Source organism: Sciurus vulgaris (genome assembly GCF_902686455.1).
Source record: "Sciurus vulgaris genome assembly, chromosome: 14".
NCBI lineage: Eukaryota > Metazoa > Chordata > Mammalia > Rodentia > Sciuridae > Sciurus > Sciurus vulgaris.
In genome coordinates this window covers 91866115-91890077 of record NC_136475.1, presented here as the reverse complement: position 1 = coordinate 91890077, position 23963 = coordinate 91866115, and the positions used below count along the sequence as shown (strand labels likewise).

The following is a 23963-nucleotide window of genomic DNA, read 5'->3' as shown; positions in this document are numbered from 1 at the left end:
AACTTGTGATCCTCCTGCCTCTGCCTCCTGAGTGGTTGGGATTACATGTTCATGCCACCAGGTCCAGCTCACACAGATTTTTTTTTTTTTTTTTTAATGAAGTGCACTTTATTTTCCTTTGTCCTTTGTGACTTTTGGTATCATATCTAAGAATTGTTCTCTATTGCTGGGTCACAAAGATTTGCTCCTACATTTTCTTCTAAGAGTTGCATCATCTCACCTCTTACATTGAGGCCTGCCATTCACTTTAAGTTAATTTTTGTAAATGGTAATGGAAGTTCATGGAGGTTTTCTGTGACTTAATTTTCTTGGGGAATTGAGAAGAAAAGTCCTCTGCTGAGGGGAAGCTGCAGGGAGAGCCATTGGATGGTTGAGGAGAGAAAGAGCAGACTGAGAGGCCGGGAGAGGGAATGGACCAGGGAAATGCTGTATAGCCTGGTTATTGGACTGTGTCAAAGGCTAAATTTAGGTTCTGAGTCATAAACAGGGCTTGTGAACTGTCAGTGTTGAGTTATGCTTTACCCAGCCCCTGCAGCTGCATGATGTGGGCACGGGGCAGCAGAGAGTTGGGTTTTACCAGGACTGGTTGTTTGCCATTGAGTCAAACAAAGAAAGTTCAGGTAAGAGAGTTGAGAGGACCATGCATCATGAGGAAGGGAGGGAAGGCATGAGGGGTGACAGACGGAGGAAGATGGATGGATTTTGATCCTGGTGGGTTGGAAACGTAGAGTACTACAGAAGGTAGAAAATGGATGTGTAGTGTTGGGAAAAAAATTAAAAATGAAATTCTCCTAACCCAGAAAACTCTCCCTAGAGAAAAGAAAGAAAGCAGTTTTATTTGGTGTATTTGTTTATGTATGTATGTATTGATTGATAAATACTGGGATTGAACCCAGGGGTGGTCTACCACTGAACTACACCCCCAGTCTTTTTTATCTTTATTTTTTTTAAATATTGAGACAGGATCTTGCTAAGTTGTCCAGGTAGGCCTCTAACTTGTGATCCTCCTGCCTCAGCCTCCGGAATCACTGGGACTACAGGTGTGCACCCACATGCCTGTCTCCATTTTATTATTTAATCATCATTAAGCCACACTGTAATGCACATCACAGGTGATTGCTGCTGAGCTTACAGACAGAAATGTCACCCTTTGGATGGTCAAGCAGAGAGAATCTATTACGCACATGTTTTCCGGGTAAACAAGCCCGGTCCTCGTGAAGAAGGACTTCCTTTGTATGTACTGCATGTGTTTTCATGGTTCACAGTGGCCATCTATGTTGGTTAATTGTCTTTATCTGAAGAATAAATGGAAGTTCTCTTCCTCTGTGGCTCTCAGGGACGAGGGGGAACAGGGTGTTGTCTTCCTGAAGTTTATATTTCTAAGCAGTGGCCCCAGACCCTTGAGTGAAATGTCTGTGGACTGTAGTGTTGGCTGAAGGTCTAGCTGGCTTTTTGAAAGATTTTAAAGGAGACAGTGGTGGAATCCACAAACACACACTTCTCCAGCCAATGCTCTCAGAGAAGGAAGGCCTCCTTCTCTTCTGGCAACAAGGACAGTTCCATTTATTCCATTATTTGTCCCGACATGATACACATACAAGGAGACAAGAGACGGGGTGTGGCCAGAGTCCTTGCAGTGTGCCTGACATCATCAAGCATAAGACGTGAGTTGGGATGGCAAGGGGGGTGCGCTAGGAGGAAAGGGAGCGGCTAGGGGGTCTGCAGGTTGTCATGAAAAGAGATGGCATGGCCGAGCTGCACTGTCTAGTGTGGCAGCCAGCACATGTGACGATGTACTTTTACATAAATAAAAATTAAATGAAATGTCGTGCTCCACTCCTTAGCTTCACTAGCCTCAGTGAAGTGCCCAATAGCCACAGGAGGCTAAGGGCTTCCTATTGGGTGGTGCAGCTGTAAAACCTTCCCACCATCCCAGAAATTTCTGTTGACCAAACTGGACTCTGCACTGCAGACTCACAGCTGGGTGGAGTGGCTGGTTAGGGTGAGTGAGGAGAAAGACCTGGAAATGACAAGAAGAAATTCCGACCAGTACTGGCAGGCAAGGGGTGGAGACGCCCCTTTACAGGGTCCTGAGCAATGGTTTCCAGCACACTGCATGCACCAGTGATCTGGGCATTGTTTTCTAAACATCACTGACCAAAATGGAAAGAGGACACCTTGGAGAAATGGGCGGTTCCACGGCCAGACCTGGGTGGAGTAAAGGCACAGGATGTCTTCAACTCACTCTTGAAAGGTTCGAAACAATAATACTGTAAGTACATAGAATGTAGCACACATGATAATTATGTTATTGGATGTTATACACACACATTTGTACACATAAATATATACCTACATCTTTCTCTTTATATACATGGTCCTACCATAGATCTATGTGTCTATGGGAGTTCTTAATACTAGTCTTGCAAATTTTCCATGAGGTGAAATGATATTAAAATAAAAAGTTGCCAGTCAACAGGAGGAGAATCTCCTTCTGCAGGCCTCCATTGGCAACTTCTTATAAAGCCTTCAATATCAATCTGATCCCCCTGCCTCGGCCTCCCAAGTTGCTGAAATTATAGGCGTGCACCACCAGACCCAGCTCTAACCAGATCTTGAAGTCCCCATTTTTATAGACCAGGGTAGTGGGGCGCTGAGAGATTGAGTAACTAATAAATGGCAAAAATGCGATTTGAGGTCAGATCCTCTGACTCCGAAGCCAGAGCTCAAAGTCAATGAGGTGGGGGTAACTCTTTGCGTAGTCCAAAGACTCTTCCAAAACACTGGTTGCACTTGACTTCCTTATTTTGCAGTTCTCTGCAGCTCAAGACTCTGATCTTGAGGCAGTGGTCCCTCCCAGCGTGGTTAACCTTCCAGGTTAGTGACATCAAGGTGCGTTTGAAGTGACTGCATGAGTGACAAGAGTGCCATATGTTTACAGGAGGAAAGAATCAGTACCTCCCTAAAGAACCCAGGCAGGAGAAAACAGAATTTGGAAATGAATAAAAGGAGGAAAGAGGCAGACATGGTGGAACCTTTAAAGGTAGCTTTTACTAAAGCACACCTTTGCTTATTGCTGAATTTAATTCCTAGGAAAACAGAAGACAGAAACTTTTATTTCCACATTTTAGAGCTAAAAGACTGTGTATGTTTCCTCAGTAAATGAAATAAAAGGCCCAGGAACCTAACTGCAGGCAGAGAAGTAGTGACTAGCTTTAGACAGGCTGAGAGGAATGGCTTAAATCTTTTTTAATTTTTTTTTTTTTTGTAGTTGTTGATGGACATTTATTTATTTATTTATTTATTTTCATTTATTTACATGCAGTGCTGAGAATCGAACCCAGTGCCTCACATATGCTAGGCAAGTGCTATACCACTGAGCCCCAGCCCCAGCCCCAGCCCCAGCCCCGAGTGGTTTAAATTTTTAGGGCAGCGGGCACTTGAAGTTCAAGTCCCAGGTCTACCACCAACTGTGTTCCTGATCAGATCCCTTAATCTCCCTGAACCTGTTTCCTCATCTGTGAAATGAGGATCGTGGCATTTTGTGAATGTTTATTCCTCATTCTTATGCAGGTATCACATTCTGCTGGTGTTTTGTACTCAGACCTTAGTGAGTTGGGGCTGCTCCTTGCTCTCCTGTTTACCAGACTTCCTTTGCTCTACTCTAGTCTGGAAATGGATTTATTTTTCTATGACCTTTTGTGCCTTTCAGATGCTAGGGAAAGAAAAAAAAAAACCTTGCTAAATGAGGGAACGAACAGAGGAGGTTTTCCCTGAAGTATCTCCATTTCCCCTGGCATTATTTTCTCCCATGTAAAAGTAACAACCAAGCTAGGCACAGTGGCCTGTAATCCCAGCTACCCAGGAGACTTAGGCAGAGGATTGCAAGTTCAATGTCAGCCTCAGCAATTCAGTGAGACCCTAAGCAACTTAATGAGCCCCTGTCTCTAAATAAATAGATAGATAGGTAGATAGATAGATAGATAAAGGGCTGGGGGTGGCTTAGTGATTAAGGACCCCTGGATTCAATCCCCAGAACAACAACAAAAACAAAATTAAAAATAAAAAGTGACAAGTGTCATGTTGGCTTTCCTAAAACCATAAGCATTTTGGGCTAAAAGAAAACAGAACACAGTACTTTGAACCCTTGAGAAAAATGATGTTTTTTCAAGGCATGACCATAGCATGTCACCCATGATGTGTAAAGTCCTACGCACGTCTGCAAAGGTGGGAAAATGAGAGGTGAGGGGAACTCGGACTTAGGCGCCCTCGCTGGGGGGGCTGTTCTGTCTCCTCCTAGCAGGGCTACAAAGTGAGCACAGATGTGTCCTTCTCAGATGGGAAACCTGAAACTCAGCAAGGGTAAGCAGCTTATCCGATTGTCTGATTCCAAAGCCTAATCTGTCCCTAGAACACCATATCAACTCTCATGGGACAATTCCACTTGCATTTCCCCCAGTGCAGAGCTGTCCCTCCAGAAAAACTTACTGGGTTCTTCTCAGCAAAACCTAGACAACTCCCTTGAAGCTGCATTTGGAAACGCACTGGAAATTCCACAAGCCCTTACGGTTGTGCGCGTCTGGAAAGAGCACCCTCGTATGGCTGGATGGCTGGCTGAACGAGGAAAGGAAGTCCAGGGGACGCCATTTGGGAGCGGCGGGAGAGCAGCAGACCGACGGGGCCAGCCTGGTCCTTCTGGTTCCCAAACCTGACAGGACTGTTCGCTCTTGCGCAGACTTCAGCCGGCTCAATGTGTGACCTGAGCCAACTGCAGAAACTTTTGGGGACTATCTAACCAGAGCCAAGCTCCAAAGAGACAGCGATGACTCAAGGCAGATTTGCTTCCCAGCCTTTATTCCAGGAAGACAGTATTCATTACACCCAGGCCCTTTATTTTTTTTTATACCCTGGGGAGTATAAAAGCAGTGACAAAGGTACATAAACTTTTAGTCTTTTAGCAGCAGATGTCAAAGACTGAGGTGTGGGAGGAGGGACAGAAAGTGGACAGTTTAATGCCATTTCAGGCCTATGTATGGAGAAGTGCCTGCCTCACAGTGTGGAAATGACACACCAAGGGAGCAGGCGCCACAGCTTTTGGTGGATTTCTCCTGATTCCTCTGTGTCACACTCTGATCTCACTTTATAGGGAAGCTTGAGACAAAAACCTCCAGTCAGTGCATAACTCTTAAACACATATGTGTTTCACTTTCAGAACAGCGAATCAAAAACCTCTTGGAGCCAAGGTGGCCCGTGCCTGTAATCCCAGCTACTTAGGAAGCTGAGGCAGGAGGATCACAAATTTGAGACCAGCCTCAGCAACTTAGTAAAATCCTGTCTCAAAATAAAAAATAAAAAATTCTGGGAATGTAGTAGCTCCATAGTAAAGCGCCCTTGGGTTCAATCCTGGGTACCTCAAAACAAAACAAAAAAACCCAAATCTCTGGGATAAGATATTCTCTCTCAAGATGTAAATTGCTCAAAAAGGTGTCTTTATTCGACTTTGAAATCTGATTCAAGTTCAGGGCTGCAATAAATTGCTGATGACACGGAATTATCCTTTACTGATAATATACATTTGGTAATTTTTAGTCTTTAAAAAGCAACCCAGGAGCTGGGTGGTGGCCCCGTGGTAGAGTGCTTGCCTGGCGTGTGTGAGGCCCTGGGTTCGATCCTCAGCACCACATGTAAATAAATGAATAAAATAAAGGTCTATCAACATCTAAAAAACTTTTTTTTAAAAAGCAACCACCAGTAGGATGCCAAACTTTATGTACAATATATAATAATCTGTCGTGCAAAAATATCATTCAAAAACTCCATATCCATATAATCAAATATGTATTAAAATTAACAAAAATAATTTATCAGTTGCAGTCATTCTCATATCATAAAAATTACAGACTATTTTTAGTCTTTATACTTTTTCATTTTCTAGTTTCTTCATAATAAGCATAAAATTATCTTTATATTCAGGAAGGAAGATTATATGGAAAAAGCCAAGTTACCTCTGGAGCTGTGGAAATCACTCATTATAAATTCAGATATTTAACAAGGAACTTAAGATGTGAAAGACCAGAAAACTTTCAAATTTTGAGAAGGAAGATTTGGGGGAGGACAAGGAGTTTTACTGTTTTCTTCAGCAGATGTCCAGGAGTTACTTGCATCTGACTTTTTTGTTTTTTTAATAGTACTGGGGGTAGAACTCAACACACAATCTTGCATGTACTGGGTGTCATCCCCAGCACAGAAAATATGCCGTAAGTAAAGTTGGAGACACCATTAAATGTGTTGCCAATCTCTGAGAAGTCAACGCAAGGGTTTTGAACTTCGCAGGGTAGAAAAATGTCAACCGAAAGAGGCAGCTCAGTTCCCTCTGGGTGATGCCCGTCTCCTGCAGACTCACTGGGAGCAGCGGGGAGGACCCACGCCTGGGGTCAATGGCCCGAGTCCCACTCGGCTCTTCCACTGACCAGTGGACACAGGCACCTCTGCACTTGTTTATATACTTCGTGGGGCCCCAGATCCACCATTCTGTTTTCCCTGGCTAAGAATGGCATGACTCAAAGTCCAAGACTGACACCACCCCAACTCTAATGTCCAACCAGGCCACTCCTTCCCTGGAACAGCCACTCAGCCCCTGTGCACACTGGGTTTCCTCATCCCTGGGTTTCAGGTGTCCTCCCTCAGAAGATGTTGCAAGGACTGACTAATGTGCATTAGTGTCCCAATAACAATGCCATGCAGTGCAGGTGCTGGGAGTTCCACATCCACAACAGCACCGTGGTGGTGACCGCAAAGCCTCCTTTGTGTCTTGGATCTGGGCTTTCCATCCCACCATTTGTGGTTCCAGCTTAAGTCTCAGATGATGTCACTTTCCCCAGGGACTGGAAAGCATTCACAAGGACAGATTGATATGGCAGTTTTATATAGTAGGGGAAGTCCATTCTTAGGAAGCCAGGGATGCCTTCTTCAGCATCCCCCTCAAAGAACAACCCCAGGGGTTCGTTGTTATTTTCTTTCCTTTTTGAATTGCTGCAGATCAAAGGCAGGGCCTGGGCCACTGAGCTACACCCCTCTGCCATAACCCTGAGATTATCTTTCCCAGAAACCACTGAAAACACTGCCCACTGTGAAGGGCACTCTAAAGTTTCCTCCTTTAGCCCAGAAAACACGCATCCTCAGGTTTTTGGGGTTTTGTCTTGTTTCTAACATTCGCACTCAGCTTCTGGGATTCCCGCCCTGGTTTCAGGCAGCGCAGGATTTACAGTAGCTTTATTTTAGGTATGTATGTATGATGCTGGGGACTAAACCCCAAAATAAATAGGACTGGGCTAGTTAGAACGCACTAGCTGCACTGAAATTGTATGCAATTTTATTAATTAACTTATTTGGGTGTTGGGGACTGAACCCAGCGCGCACGTTGGCAAGCCCTCTATCACTGATCCGCACCCCTGCCCAATCCTAGTAATTTTATATCCTGTCCATACACAGCGCAATTCGGAAGGTGGGTGGGGTGATGGGGGGGTTTCCTCGGTACCAAGTGACAAGCTCGCGCCCACACGGCCAGGAAAAGCCGCTCCTCTCCCAGGTGTGTGTTCCAAAACATCTGAACCTGTTGCGTCGCTTTCCACAGGTCAGCCCCGTCTCTCGTGCACCCGCCGGGAAACTCCTGCGAGCAGGTGTTTTCCGGAGACCCGTGCCGGGCGGCGTGGGGTGGGGGCTGCGAGGCTGCGGCGGCGGAGGGCGGAGTCCCCGCGCCGAATCCTTTCCGCGCTCTGCCTCGCGGGGTCGTCTTCACTCGCGGTGGGCTCCGCTCAGTCGTGGGACTGGAGACCGGGGCGCGCTCCCGGCATCCCCAGAGACCCAGCCCGCGCGCATCGGGCTCGGGGAAGGTTGGCCGGGTCCGCAAGGACCGCGTCCGCTCTCTGCCCCGGCTCAGGCGGAGCCCAGTGCCGGCTACTCGAGTCGCTGGCCCCCGGCCGGGCGCGACCGCGGGAGGCGGGCGGCCCGTATGCAAATGTCCGGCGGGGGCTCGGGGCCGCCTCCCGCGCCGGGATAAAAGGCGGGGCGAGGCGCGCGGGGCCGCAGAAGCCGCTGCCTCCCGGGAGCCTGCCGTGCGCCCAGGTCCCGCGCCCCTGTCCGCAGCCCCGACAGCGCGGTCCGCCCCGCGGCTCCGGGTAAGGACGCGCGGCAGAGCGGGGACACGAGACGGGGAGAGGAGCCAGAGGCGCCGACGCCGCGACCCTGGCGCTAGGCCTGGCGGACCCGCGTCCCCTTGTCCCCTTGATCGGGACGAGCCTCCGTGCGCCCGAGGGACCCTAGTCCGTGCTTTCCCAGTGGGAACGTGGGAAGCCGGCGCCCACACCGCGCTCTCCCGTACTGAGCAGGTGGCATCTCCCCAGGTGCCGTGCTGGGACAGTTTGTCCCCAGGCCATTGGCAGTCAAGACGGAAGGAACTGCGTTTGGTCAGCGCAGGGTTAGGAGGGACCGAGAGGATCTGACTGGAGTGAGTGGGAGTCAGGAGAAAGAGACCACAGGGCCCCTGATATTCCGAGGTTATTCTCCTGTCCCCCGCCCCCCAGGAGCCAGGGGACGCCCGGGAGGCAGCGGGCCTGGAGAAGCCGCCTAGGGGGATGGTGTGGGTGTGTACGCGTTTGAATGAGCAGAACGAATTGACTTTCTGGGCCCCAAAGCCGCACTGAAACTGCAGGCCAGGCCCTGTGGGTTACCAGCCCTGCGGAGCGGCCACCTCCTGCAGTCGAAAAGATTCTTGCTCCCCAGCCCGCTACCTCCCTCTTATTTAAAAAAAAGAAGAGCCCTCCTAAAGTCTGTTTGTTTGGTACTGGGGCTTGAGCTCAGGGACACTTAACCACTGAGCCACACCCCAGCACCCCCCTCCTTTTTGTATTTTATTTAGAGGCAGGGTCTCACTGAAGTTGCTGAGGCTGGCTTTGAACTCCCATCCTCTTGCCTCAGCCTCCTGAGCCGCTGGGATTACAGGAGTGCAACACTGCACTGGCCTAAAGTCCATTTTTGAAGCTAATACCAAACTTCAGTTTGGCGGTTAAGATCTGGGGTTTGTGATGGCCTGTTGTGAAAATCCCACTCTTGGCTCATTCCTTCACCCACCCATCCTGCACCCGCATGGTGCAATGTGTGAGGAAGAAAAATGTCCTAGAAAACATCCAAGTCTGACTTACTGTCCCCCAGTTTATGAAGGCAGGCAGCAGTTGTCCACGGGAGCCCTAGGAAGAATGAAAGCAACCTCCCTCCTGCTTAAAGCCAGCAGGAACCACCTGGGGGTGATGGCCTGTGAGTCTCCTGAGGACCTGAGTGCTTCCCTGGTGGAGATAAGCACCTTGGTTTGTGCATATGGGTGTCCTTGGAGCTCTAGAATCGCAGTTAGAAGGTCAAAGAGACAAGGAATGAGAAGCAGGAAAAGTGACAGATCCAGAGAGGATTAATTCTGAAGGCAGGGAGTGGTGACAATAGAGACATCTGACACATCTCTCCTCCTGTTTCTGTTTGTGTGTGTTTGCCTTGGTTCTGGTCAGTGACTGGAAAACAGAAGACTGGAAACATGTCCGAGTTTTGGTTGATTTCGGCCCCTGGTGATAAGGAGAATTTACAAGCTCTGGAGAGGATGAACACAGTAACCTCCAAGTCCAACCTGTCCTACAACACCAAATTTGCCATACCTGACTTCAAGGTAAAATTCCTGGGGAGGAAGAAGGACATGATGGACTGGTGGGCACGAAGCAGCCTCTGGGAAGCCAAGGAGAAAATAATAGATCAAAAGTGGGGATGCCGAGAACAAGCCTGAGCTAGGGGGTGGCTAGGGGAGTCAATGGGTCTACATGCCACAGCTCTGAATTAATTGTGGCACCTTGGACTTGAAACCCCAGGAGAGAATGAGGAGAGGACGATGGTGGTGGGTGTCAGTGTCTAAAGCTTCACGTAGGTGGGAAGAACGTGTGAACAGCGGTCCTCACCAGTGGTTCTGGGCTCTTCCCGTTTTGTCTGCAACATCTAAGACTGACCACAGACTTGAGATGTTTCGGTTTGCAGACCTTAGACCTGGATTGCACTCCTGAACTAGGAGCAGGGCAGGAAATCCAGGATCTTTCTGACTTTACTGGAAGGGAGAGAAGGGGATGTACAGTCAGCTGGCAGAGTGGCAGAAGGTTTGAGTAGTGCACAAGTGTCTGAGGACCCTTGTAGGGGACAGCAAAATGAAGACAAAAGGGTAAAGAGGAGGAAGATATATATACAGTCCTCAAAAAGAAGGGCTGGCGGTGTGGCTCAGTGGTAGAGGGCTTGCCTGGCATGTGAAGCCCTTGGTTCCATCCCCAGCAGGTAGACTGGCAGTATTTCCTAAGACCATAGGTTTCCAAGGGGAAGAAGTAGCTAAAGAATTCTCCGGGACCACACCAATGTAAATGCAAAGGGTGCCAACTACCCAGAGTCCTTATAATCAATCATTTTCCAAACCTCAGTTTGCCCCTCTGCCAAAAGAGCTGCACCATCCCCCTGAGTCGGTGATGCTGCTCTGTGTGCCAGCATTTATTGAGCAATGTGCTGGCAGCCAGGTCCTGTGAACAGAAGATTCCGTGTGCAATCCTCTCGAGGCTGGAGAGGGAGGCTCAGTGATTACTAGGCTGTGGGGCTAGCGAGCGGCGGCTGTGGGTTCCATATGCAGGTCTTGCTGCCTCTGTCGGCCCAGGGGTAGACACTGTGGAGGTGAGGGAACCCAACCTTGACTCATTCACTGAGCAAGGCTCCATGCTAGACTATGGAGGATACAAAGTTAAAAAATGACATGGCCCTGCCCAAAAGTTGCTTAAAATTAAGTTGCTTGAGAACTGACTCAGTGGCGCATGCCTGCCATCCCAGAGACTTGGGAGGCTGAGACAGGAGGATCCCAAGTTCAAGGGTGGTCTCAGCAAGACTCTATCTCAAAATTTTAGAAGAGAAGGGATATCAATGGTAAAAGCACCCCTGGGTTAAATCCCCAGCACCCCCTGCCCTCAAGAATTAATTTTCTTGAAAAGAAGCAATTTCACCAATATCCAATGTAGATTCCCAAGGGTTCATTATTGCTTGATTAGCTTTTTATATTTGGGGGGATTCTGGGGATTAAACACAGGGACTTGCTCATGCTAAGTATGTACTGAGCCATGCCCCCAGCCTCCCCAATGACTTTTAATGCCTGGTTGGTGGTATCATACGATGCAAACCTTTTCTTTCTCATTCTGTGAAAAGACCTTTCAATACAATTTTGTGGACACTGTAATCATTTCCACCCTAAGAAATATCATAAATATTCCACAAAGGAAAGGACCTCTAGGGGACGTAGCTTATGGGAAATCTTTTGCTTCACACATAGCCCAAGGTTCTGTCTCCAATATTGAAGAAAAACAAAGACAAAAGAAAGAAGAGAACCATTACAAATGGTGAAGTGGGAAGAAAAGCTGCCCCTTCCAGTCGAGATTAATGTCAGTAGCAGCAAAGAACAGAGAAAGGGGTGGCTGTCCTGTCTTAGGGAAGAAAGGCTTTTAGGAATGGTAACTTGTTTAACTTGCTTTCTGGTCTATCTCTCCAGCTATGGGGATTAATCTCGTGAATAGCAGACTGCCTCTCTCAGAGCAAAATGAGCTGAGGTCAGCCCATGACGTAATAGTCCTTCCTATGGTAGAGATATGACCGTTTATCCTGTTGGCCCCCAAAATAAAATAAAGGTCCTAAATCCATGGGTTTGGCTTAGGAGTTCTTCCCACTTTTCAGTCTGGCTGTCAGCCCGGGGCAGCCAACTCCAGAGGAAGGAAGGGTGCCCCACACTGGTGTCGAAGTGACAGCCCACTGCTCTGCCAGCAGGCACGTGAGCCTCTAATTATTTTATGATCTTTCCAGGTGGGGACCTTGGATTCTCTTGTTGGTCTCTCTGATGAGTTGGGGAAACTCGATACCTTTGCTGAAAGGTAAAGTATTTCTTATTTACTACACACAAGTGAGAATTTGACATTGTTGTCAGAGAACACAGTGTTCTTGCTTTGGCTGAACCAAAGTATGGACTTATCTAAACCTGGTTCCAGAAGTCAGCAGAGCGAGCAGGTGGGTCCCCTGGGGGTACAGGGTCAGCAGGAGCATGCTGGGCCCATCCTTGTTTTGTTTGCCAGAAGTAGCATCTTTTTTTTTTTTTGGTACCAGGGACTGAACCCAGGAGTGCTTAACCATTGAGTCACATCCCCAGTCCTTTTTTAAAAAATATTGTTTTAGTTGTCAGTGGATCTTTTATTTACTTTTATATGGTCCTGAATATCAAACCCAGGGCCTCACACATGCCAGGCTAGTGTTCTACCACAGAGTCACTACTCCGGCCCCATCCCCAGCCCTTTTTACGTTTTATTTTGAGACAGGGTCTCTCTGAGTTGCTTAGGGCCTCGCTAAGTTGCTGAGACTGGCTTTGAACTCCAGAGTTGCTTAGGGCCTCCACTAAGTTGCTGAGGCCGGCTTTGAACTCCAGATCCTCCTGCCTCAGCCTCCTGAGCTGCTGGGATTACAGGCGGGCACTACCATGCCCAGCTGGGAGGCAGCATCTTCTAAGGGGCTCCCTTCAGTCTGAAGATCATGCATGAAGCTGAGTCACTTAGAAAAATAATTGGTGCAGTTTCCCTCAAGGCTTTTAAGTTTGTTCGTTTTTGTTGGTAATCTATGTAAAAAAAAAAAAAAAAAAAAAAAAAAAAAACAACAGAGTACAAAAGGAAGGATATGGAGGGAAAATTAAGTTTTCCTCTGCTGTCTTCCTCTTTCCTGTCCCCTGTCCCCTCATTCCCCCTTTTGAGGCAGTGTCATAACTTCTAGGCAAACATTCCAGAGAGAGCCTATGAGTACAAGTCAGTATGACTGTATTTCATGCATGCTGTCCTAAAATGCAAACGACAGCATATGTCTTGCTTTTTTGTTGAATAGCATAGCTAGAGATAGTTCTGTGTCAGTCCATGACTGCACATTCTTTTGACTGGCTGTAGGGCCTTAATTAGATATGTCCTCATTTATTCGATTTCTCTATTTTGGACATTTAAATTTTCTAGTCCTTTGCTATCACACTCAGTGCCACGTTGACAGTCCTTTGTGCCCATGCAGTGGTGGAACCATTAAAAGTGGAAGTTCTGAGTCAGAGTCTTTGCCAGTACAGCTTACAGATAGGTCCCCACTACCCTGCCAAGAAGTTCCTTCCATTCACAAAGCCCCCTAAAGTGTGTGAAAATATCGTCTTAACATGACATTTCTTTTAAATAAATTTGTTACAAATTCGATACATAATCACTGGGAAGCAGTTACAGATCACAGAATAGCATGAAAAAGAAACTACAAATCACCCATGATCCTGAGTCCGGAGACAAACACTGTTACTTTGTGTTTGCAGCATGTGCCTCCAGTTTTCCCAGCACATATATTATTTGTATATACATAGAGTAATAAAAGTAAGCCCATGTTATATACCTCATACATGTAAATCATATTTTGTAATTTGCTTTTCTCTTCATATTTTAGTTTTTTCATTTTGTTTTGTTTTGTTTGTATTGAACCCAGGGGCACTTGACCACGGAGCCACATCCCGGCCCTTTTTATTTTTAATTTTGAGACAGGGTCTTGCTAAGTTGCTGATGCTGGCGTTGAGCCTGCAATCCTGCCTCAGCCTCCTGAGCTTCTGGGGTTACAGGTGTGCATCGCCACACCTGGGCTGCAAACCAGGCAAATCATGGTCTTTGAGAAAGAAAACTAACTTTGGCTTCCTCATCTATAAAGTGAGGTATAGTGACCATCTCTCTGCTCTCAGGGAGGAATGGAGGGAAGATAAATAATATTAAGTATCATCAAATCCCAGGGCATGTCCTGTGAAAAATCACCATCCAGAGGACACGGCTGGAGTCCCAGGTGCCTGCTTCTGTCTGAGGCTGCTGTGTAGCTGAGGAGGTTCGATGGGCCTTCTGTAGCGAGAGGACAGGTGCCAGTCAGATCATCAAATTGGAGGACCCCATCCAGAGCAAGGGCTCTGACAGATGCCACGCATTCTTGCCAGCCCTGGCAGACCACAGCACCGGGCTCTTCAGTCCGAGCAGAAACACCAGCCGAGGTGTGACAGCTGTTTAGCACTCTGGTCTTCGCCCTCTGTGCTGCCCACGTCCTTTCCCCACTGTCTCACTCGCCAGAGCCCAGCCCTGAGCTTCCGTGGACCTGATTATTGTTGTTGGTTCCACCTGAGTTTCTTTCTTCTTCTTTGTCTTTTCTTTTTTTGATTGCTTTTTTCTCCCCACTAGACATTTGCATTTTGTTCTGTACATATTTATTGTACGAGTTGCCTCTGACGGTATAGTGTATGTTTTTGTTGTTGGCGGCAGTGGTAGTGGTACTGAGGGGAACCCAGAGGTGCTTAACCATTGAGCAAATCCCCAGTCCTTTTTTTTTTTAAATTTTGAGGCAGCGTCTCACTAAGTTGCTGAGGCCAGCCTTGAAATTGCAATCCTCCTGCCTCAGCCTCCCAAGCAGCTGGGATTACAGGCACGCACCACCCCTACAACCAGCATGGTGTAGCTTATGCTTAAGAAACAAATAGAAAATGCATGCACGAGCAAGTTGTGGGCTCTTGTTGTGAAACACACAGCCTGTACAAATAAGAGTGTTTTTACAAACAGGGACTAGGCGTGGTTGAGAATGAAAATCACTGTGCACTATTTTGAGTTTTGCTTGTAGGTGTGAATTTCTATCGGGAGAGAAAGAAAAACAGCGTGGTCTGAGTGCCCTGGAAATTCTTCCAGCTTTGCTCTGGTCCAGGGGCTGGGGGTCCTGGCTTAGGGTTAGTCCTGGTGCGTGGGGTAGAGGAATGGGCTAGACCGATAACTGCCAGGTCCAGTTGGGACAGCCTCCCTGCTCTTTGAAAAGTGCTCCAGTGTTATTAGATAAATAAACCCTACCTGGATCTGTAACCCAGGCAGCATAAACCTGTCAGCACTGCTTCTGCCCAGGAGGACAGAGAAGGGACAAGAGTTTTCAAGGTGTATTGTTTCCCTATCCTTTTATTATTTATTTACTCGGGGACTGGAGTGTTTTTCCATGTAGCTGGAAGGCAGCCTTTGCTTAGAAGAGCTTTCCCATTATTTTTTGGTGTATTCTTTCATGCCACTGTGTTAATTTATTCTGTATTTACATTGTGATTCATGAACATTGGAGAAGCCCAAAGCTTTTATCTTTTTGAAAGTCCCCTCCCCCACCTTTCTGTGTGAGTCCATCGAGGCCTGAGGCCTGTCCCACGGTGCTGGGTGAAATATTACACTTCGTGGGCACTTGGCATTCACTATACCTCATGTTTCTACGGGGCCTGTGGACTGCCACTTGGCGGTGCCTTGCCTGTGTGGTGGAGTAGCTGGTGGCTGCCTCTTTACCCACGTGGTTCCCTGAAGCTGTCTGAGGGTTGGCTGATCAAAGATTACGCATCTGAGTAGATGTCAGCTTGGCCATGCCAGCGAGTTCTTGTGAGGACCTTCTGAATAGAAGTGAAATGGAATTGAAAAGAAGCACCAGGCTTCTCTTCTCCGTCCATGCAAGAATATCAGGTTGAGATCATCTGTGGATGTTTCTTCGGATTCAGTGGCCCTGAAGGGAGCAAGGGAGGCCTGCCTGTGCTCAGGCCTTCTGGAGTCTGCGAAGCTGCCTGCTGACCTTTGCTGTGTGTCACTGCCCACCCATGCTCTGCGGGGACCATTTCAAGCCTTTCCTGCACCCGTTCCTCCCCCACCCCACTGCCACCTCTCCCCAGCTCTACCGCTGCTGGTGGACCTGGTCTCCTTCTCCAAGCGCATGGTGGCTCCCTCCTTCAGGGCCTTTACCACCAGGGACTCAGATATTTTCTTCGGGATTTATTTGTTCCTATTTGTCGTCCCTGCTGGACTGTGAGCCACACAAGGACACTTAGTCACAGTTAGAACCCCAACAGCATCCCAGGGCCCCAGTTACCAACTGAATGAACAGAGGAGGGAATGGAAGAAGGGGTCCTGAGCCCCAGGCGGGACAGGCCCTGAGAGAGGAAGTAAGGCGGTCCTCCAAACCCGTTCCGCTGTCTGCTTCTGTGAGTTAAGCTGTTAAGGGTCCAGCTGCGAGGGCGCTGAGGCTTTCCTCTTTCTCTGTCCTCCTTGCTCTGAAATGTGAGCCGTCTGAACGCAGATGTGTGTCAAAGACACGTCACATTCGGAAGACCATACAGGAGAAATAATTTCAAATGTTTTGTTAAACTTTTTAATGTTGATTACCTGTTAAAATGATAACATTTTGGATATTAGATTAAATAAAATAGGTTCCTAAAATTAATTTCACCTGTTTTTGACACATAGTGATTACAAATTTTGTAATTACCTATGGGGCTCCTGTAATATTTTTATTGAGCAGCACTGGGCTATACCTCTAAGAGTGTCCCTCAGTGTTGAACATGTGAGCGCCTTGGGGAGTTTAGAACACGCAGGTTGTGACTTGGTGGATCTGAAGCCAGGGATTCTGCATTTCTTATGGTGTTGCTGGCCTGCAAACCAGACTTGGCCTACCAAGGCTTAACACTTAAACTTCAGTGTGCTCGAATCATCTGGAAGGTTTGTTGCAGCATGCATCACTGGGCCTCACCCCTGGAATTTTTGTTCCGAGGGGCCTGAGGATCTGCATTCTCCAAGTTTCCTGGTGACGCCGATGCTGCTGGTCCTGGCCCATGCTTGGGGAACAGCTGTTTCCCCTGCCGGTGGGGTGATCTGCTTTTCCAAGGCCTAAAATATGTCATTATGACATGTGCATTTTTAGAAGTGGGTCTTGGATAATACAGCCTTTTCCAGTACTGGTGTCTATTGATTTTCTCTTGGGGGAAGGCGTATTGATATAGGTCAGTTGTGTTTTTGTAGAAAAGAGTTGGTTCTGTGAACCGTTTCAGGTTATTTGTGTCGAGTCTACCAGCATCTCTTGTAGCTGCATGTTTCCTGCTGTGTTGGGTCTTTGTGTTTTCTTTGATTAGGGTCCCAGTGGTTTATCTGTGTTGCTTTTAAGAGAAGCAGTGCTTTCTTTCATTGATCGATTGTATCATTTTCCTGATTTCTAATATTTAAATTTCTGCATGTATCCTGATTTTCATCTTCTTGCTTTATTGAGCTTTGTTTCCTTCTGTAAAACATACTGATTGCATGCTTAGTTCATTTGTTCTCTCCTTCTCTCTCTCTCTTTGTACTGCTCAGGCAATGAGTTTTTCTCTGCATATTATATAACTTAAGTTTTTTTTTTTTTTAAATGTGGTGCTGAGGTTGGAACCCAGTGCCTCAAATGTGCTGGGCAAGCACTCCATCACTGAGCCACAACCCAGCCCCAATAACTCAAGGTTTGATGTGTGTTATTTTCATTTTTTTAAAAAAATTCTATCTATTCTGCCAATTTTTTTTGATCCTTTTCTTTCTGGAAAGTTGAGTTTTTTGCTGTTCTTCTTCCTTCCCTTTCTTTCTTTTGTAGTACTGGGATTGAACCCAGAGGTCCTTATTTTACCACTGAACTCTGCCCCAGCCTTTTTATTTGAGACAGGTCTCACTAAGCTGCCCAGGTCCTGCCTCAGCTGCCCTGGTAGCTGGGATTCCAGTTGTATGCCACTGGGCCAGGTTCATTTTTCACTTCTTAATTCTTTTGCCTTGTTAGAGAATGAATTGGGTGCTGTGCCTCTGCCTTTGGGAATTTGATATTTTCTTTGTGACCTCATCTATTGCTGATTTTTCTTTTTTCTCTTTTGGAACTGGAATTGAACCCAGGAGTGCTCTACTACTGAGCTACATCTCCAGTTTTATTTTTTTTATTTTGAGAGAGAATCTCACTGAGTTCCTGAGGCTGGCCTTGAATTTGTGATCCTCCTACCTCAGCCTCCCAAATCACTGGGATCACAGGAATGTGCTGCCAGGCGGGCCGTTGTTGAGTTGTCCATGGGTACTATGGAAAGGTGCGTTCTCTTGTTTCAGTGTACTGAGTTGATACGTGTTTATTGGAATGATATCATCTGTGATATTTTCTAGCTTCTGTTTTATATTGTAGACACCATGCTGTTCTTGCTGGGTGTAGAAAGGTCATTCTAACTCCGCTGAGGGCTGTCCCTTTGTCATTCTCTGGTGCCCCTGTTTCTATTCTGAGTTCCAGAACACCTGAAGTTTGTCACTTCCCTATTTTAGTAACTTCCAATGATTGATAGCTGACAGTATCGACACCTGAAGATGTAAGTCACTCGAGCAAGATGGGACAGTGGAGCGTCTGACCTTTGCCTTGGTCACCCTGGTTCCCCACCTTGGCCCTGTCAAGGCCTTGGTGGGTGGCAGTTAGTGCTCCCTCATCCTTCAGCTCGGCCCTGCTGGGACACTCTCTGCATTGTCTGGTACCTGCCAGGCTCCCCACTTTTCCCAAACCAGAAGCCCAGCTGCGCGCGGAGGTGGGAGGGAGGCCTGCTGCTCTGGGGCAGCCTGCCTGGAGCGAGGCAGCCTGTGGCAGCCTTGTGGAATCCACGAGAGGTCCTCGTCCTCGAGGTTGAGTTCAGCGTAGGCACTTCCGCCTTGGACCCTGTGGGGACTCGCGGCCCCAGGTTCCCCCTCTCAGCCCAGTCAGTTCCCCTAGCCCGGGCTGGTGCGCTGCACCAGGCCAACAGCAGCGCGTAGACCCTCCTTAAATGGCCTTTTCTGCCCTTCCGCGCTTCTGGATGGTCTCTTCCAAGGGCTCTCCGGCCAGGGCTCCTTGGGCTCCGGCCGCTGCTCACAGGCAGCCCCCTCCGTGCCTCCACCCGAGGTACCGGGAAGGACTGGATCCTGTGGCTCCCTGGCCACAACCTGCCCCACCTCCACCAGGCCTGCCCTGCTCCTCCTCACGTTCCTGACTTTGAGGACAGTCTCAGTTGCCTGCTGCTTCCCTTTCATCTGCTTCCTTCACAAGAACCAGGGGGATCCCCCCGCGCCCCCCACGTGGTGCCGGGGACCTTCAGGCATGCTGGCCAAGCGCACTACCTCTGAGCCTCACCCCCAGTGCCAGGGGATCTTTTTGTGACCACATCACAAGGCTCTCCTGTTTGAAACCCTCCCTCGGCTTTTCAGTGCCCCCAGTATAAAACCATTGCCCTTGACCCTGGCTGCCAGATCCCCAGCTTACTGTTCTGGGCTTTTCTTTTGCAGCAAAAGGACCCCTCCCCTCCAGCCACGCTGGCCCTGTCCTGCCTTAGGTGTGTTCACAAACGCCTTCCTGAAGGCTCCTGCCCACCACCCGCCCTGCGGTGGTGGGCTGCTTGTCATCCGTCTTGTTTAAATGGCACCTCCCGGAGGGGCTCCTCCAGACTGCTGGTAGACAGCCTGGTCTCTCAGGGACGGGCTCTTTTAATTTTGCACATGCTATATATCACTATTGAGGACCTTTCTTCCTCCCCTTCCCTCCCTTCCCTCCCTCCCTCCTTCCTTCCTCTTACTCCCCTCCCTCCCTCCCTCCCTCTTCTTACTCCCCTCCCTCCCTCCCTTCCCTCCCTCCTTCCTTCCTCTTCCTCCCCTCCCACGCCCTCCCCTCCCCAGGGCCTTGCTTATGCTACGCACACACTCTAACACTGAGCTACATCCCAGGTCCTAAGTACTTTTCGCGTCTATTTTTGTCTGATTTCTCATAGAATATAAGTCCCAGGAAAGGAGACCAGATTGGTCCCCTTCTCTGACCACATGCCGCCTCATGGCAGGGGCCCAGGGAATCTCTGCTGCCCACTCGTGCCTCCCCGCAGCCTGTCTCCCCGCGCACTGCCCATAGGACCCTGAGGAGCATTTAGAAAGTGCAGGTCCTCGGTCAGCACCTCCAGGCTTCCACTCGCCCGGGTCTGGAGTGGGGTCTAGGGATCTGCGTGTTAGGTGACTGGCGCCTGCAGTTCTGCAGCTGGGGCTCGGGGCTCTGGGAGCGCTGTGTCTTCACTGAGTCCAGCACACAGCCCTCCTCCCACCTAACCCTAAAGTACTTCCTAAGAGTTGGCCCAAGGCCAGGGATTCTAAACACATTAAAAAGCTTAGGGCAAGGTGCTGTGCAATGTGCCTGTAATCCAAACACTTGGGAGGCTGAGGCAGGAGGATTGCAAGTTCAAGGCCAGCCTAGGGAGACCCTGTCTCAAAATAAAAAGTAAAAAGGGCAGGGGATATAGCACTTGCCTAGCATGTGCCAGGCCCTGGATTCAACCTCTAATACTGCAAAAAAAGAAAAAGCTTATATTGCAGTTTGATTTTTTTGCCTTGAACAGGTAATGCATTCATATGTTTTGAAGATAAAAATGATATAAAAGGCTGTGCAAGGAGAAGTCTCCTTACACTGTCTCCCTGCCCCTTGCCCCAGTCCCCCCTAAGGAAGCCATGTGAGCTGCTTGGGTGCATTTCTAGTGCATCTCCATACAAACACAAGGCAATTCTGTATATATTTATATTTCCCCACTTTTTTTTTTTTTTTTTCTTTTTTCTGGTACTGGGGATTAAATCCAGTGGTGCTCTACCAACTAAGCTACATCCCCAGTCCCCAGTCCCCTTTTTGTGACAGGTTCTTTTTAAGTGGCTGAGGCTGTCCTCAAACTTGAGATCCTCCTGCCTCAGCCTCCCAAGCTGCTGGAATTACAGCTGTGCACCACCACTCCTGGCTCTTCCCCTTTACAATACAAAGTAGAATTCCACACGTGCTGATTTGCATCTTGGTTTTCTCCCCTCCATTTAACATCCTAGGAGGATGTTCCCACTGGTACGTAGAGAGCTCTTGTGCTGTTTCAGGTTCCTAGCATTTCACTGTGGTTTATGAGCTAGTCCCTTACAGATGGACTCTCTAGTGACGGGCCTTTGCGGAGAGGGGCTGTTACTAACAGCCCTGCAACGTATAATCTTACAGATAGGCCAGTACTTTATGGAGACATGCAGGTGTATCTGTAGGGCAAATTCTCAGGAGGAAACTAGCTGGGTCTGGGAGTCATGTGCCTTTGTTATGTTGATATGTGTTCCAGGTTTTTGTCCATTTGAGGTGACCATTGTGCATTTCCACCAGCAGTGAAGGACAGGCCCTGGTTCCCATAACTTTTCTAATAGAGCATGTCATCTGGCTTTTTTTTACAAGCCTGATAGGTACAAAGTGCTATTTTTTAAATGGTTTTATTGAGAAATAAGTAAATGGAAAAAAATAAAGTATATATTTGATTGTTTATCCATCTACCCATTGGAGGACATCAACATGGTTTTGGTTATTAAAAATAAAGCTGTCATGAACATCATGTACAGTCTTTGAATTATCACAGTTTCATTTCCCTGGAGTAAATGAGGTAGCTGGGGTCCTGGGTACCAGACGTGCAGGTACAGACATCCCCTTAGCTCTCGGTGTGTGGCATTGATTCCTTGCCCTGTGACGGACACAGCTTGGAGGAGGAACGCAGAGTGCACTGGGTCCCAGGGCAGATCATCTACGTCCAGGGCTCAGGATTTCGCAGGGAGTAGTGAGCTGTTGTTGTTTTGTTGTTTTAAGGAAGCACTGGTTCTTGCAAGTTTCAGATTCTAGGAGCGGACACAAGCGAGCAAAGAGACGGTCTTGACTGTCACATGTGCATGATGCAGGAATGGTCAGGGCCCACGTGGCCCAGAGGAGCGCTGGACCCCTGTCCTGCTCCACACCTCTTTCTCTTTTCTAACATGGACTCCTTCACCAATTTGTGTGCCATCCCCGTGCAGGGGTCAGACTAATCTCTGTGCCAGTGTTAGGACAGGTGCTGCCGAAGCCAGCACACCTGCTCACCCCTCAAGCCTGGGTCTAGCCGGCCTGCGCTGCCCGGGTTTGCATGCGCCTGGGCATTTCCCAGGAGCTGCCGTGTTCTCGCAGGAGCCTGGTGAGAGCACGAAGAGCTTCAGCAATCTCTGTTTCTTGCCCAGATGAGGAGAGCAACCTCTTGACGTGGCGGAGGGGTTTCAGATGGAGGCCTGGGGGGCGGGCAGCAGCGATGGTCTGGTGTGTCCGCCTGTTTCCCTGTGATGGTCCCTAATGTGTAACACTCCCTGGCACCAATACGTTTTCCTGGAGAGCCAGAAGCAGCATGCACCGTGCTGTGTGTCAGGGGTGTGCGGGGTGCCCTTGGACTGTTACAGAGGGTAAGTGGTGTCCATGTGGCTCAGGCTGTCCCGGGTGCTCCCAAAGTCTGGCTCAGGACAGGCAAGGGTGCGGGTGTGTGGCCAGAGCCAGAGCAGGACAGGCGGGTGTGTTCCTTGTAAAGTCTGCTAAGGGGTTTGAACATCAGTATTTGAACTCCTCAGGAAACCGCTATGGCTTCAGCAGTGCGGCAACGTGGCAGGGCGTGTATTTGGGGTGCATATTTTTTTGTAAGATCCCTTGGGCTGCTGGGGGAGGGATGGACAGGAGGGGCTGGTTTGGGGTCAGTGGGGAAAGCAGAGAGGAGGCGGTCGAGGGGGACGGAGAAAGGATAGTGACCGCAGTTTTGGTTGCTGTAAAAAACAGTTGTGATGATGGAAAGAAAGGGTTGCAGGTTGCCAAGAAACTTCGGAGATGTGATGAGATCCAACCTGTGGGGCTGAACCGGTTCTCGACCTTCCCGTCCAGACTGGTTCTCCACCGTGAAGCCAGGGGAGGACCAGGGCATTTTTCAGTTGAGCTATCATACACTCTCGGTAACGTCCCGTCTTCGAATGCATGTAACTCACCTGTTTCCAGTAGGTTTACAAAGTAATGCAACTGGCACTACCGTCTGGTTCCAGGCTTCCTTCACCCACTAAAGAAACTCTGTACCCCTCGGCAGTCACTGACCAGTCCTTCTGTCCCCAATTATTGTCAACCATTAGTCCACTCACCCCCTCTGTGGACTCATGGTGCAGATGGTAAACAAGGATATCTTAAGAGAAACCAGGAAAAGGAATACGTGCCTCCCAGACTGGCCAGGAGACACATGGCGATGGGCCCTGGACTCTGGCAGGAGGAGGCGGGCTTGGCTGGGGAGGCTTCTAGGGAGGCCCAGAGCCTCTGCAGAGTTGAGAAGAGGTTTGTCTGAGGAGTCTGTTCTCTCTTCTGGTTCACGAAAAGCTCCTGGTGCAGGCAGACAAAGCAATGGAAACGAAGGGCAGTTTTATGGGAAATGACATCATTAAAATCCAGTTTATGACTCTAAAGTTGAGGCGGGGACCGGTGAGCTGGCCAGGAGGGCTTGTTTTTGCCCTGGTCAGTCACTAAGGAGCTGTGTGTTCTCAGACAAGTCCCCACCCCTCCTGGGTCCAGAGGCCCTTTACCTGTGTCGCCTCCCATGATTCTGGGTCACGGTGTCTGTGACCGTCACACTTCTAGGCATGATCTGGAGCAGAGGTGGTAAGGAGGTTTTAATGGAAAAGGGCTCATTCTTGCTGTTTTGTTTTTTTTTTTTTTTTTAATATTTTTATTAGTTGTTGATGAACCTTTATTTATTTATATGTGATGCTGAGGATTGAACCCAGTGCCTCACACATGCTGAGCTAAAACCCCAGCCCTTGCTGTTGTTTTTAATGGTGATAACATGCATGTTCCTTTGACTACAGGAACTCACTGAAAAAATTAACTATCTCTGGCATTACTTTCATAATTAATTCACCTCTCTGTGTACTTTCTGGCTACATTTTGGGTTGTCCTAAAATTGCATCTGTAAATTGAAATTACAGATTCCCCCTGGGTTTGATCCCCAGTGACAAATACTCATGTGTCACACAGGGAATTACAGGTTCAAAGGACAGGGGAATATATTTAAGTGGTTGGTACATATTGCTAAATTGTTTCTACAAGGCTGCCCAGAGCCCTTTCCTCATACCCCTGTCAGCTAAGTGCCTTTAAGGAACTCTGCCATTTACCCAGCATAAGGAGCAGGGTGTGAGATTGGTTTAATGTGTATTTCTCGG

The 23963-nt window shown here is 48.4% G+C and overlaps 1 protein-coding gene across 7 annotated transcripts in view; it reads left to right on the top strand.

The window, feature by feature from the left end:
• The first annotated feature begins 7686 nt into the window (after positions 1-7686).
• The window catches only part of ATP6V1C2 (ATPase H+ transporting V1 subunit C2), a 49095-nt gene continuing 32818 nt past the window's right edge, over positions 7687-23963 (top strand). The window contains exons 1-3 of one of the 7 annotated variants that reach the window (XM_079111557.1): positions 7687-8177; positions 9555-9709; positions 11911-11978. In XM_079111557.1, the coding sequence (XP_078967683.1) occupies positions 9581-9709; positions 11911-11978 (197 nt within the window). In that variant the 5' untranslated portion in view covers positions 7687-8177; positions 9555-9580. Of the gene's footprint in view, positions 8178-8203; positions 8507-9554; positions 9710-11910; positions 11979-23963 lie in introns of those variants that run through there. The other 6 variants (XM_079111558.1, XM_079111560.1, XM_079111556.1 and 3 more) reach the window with 6 other exon arrangements.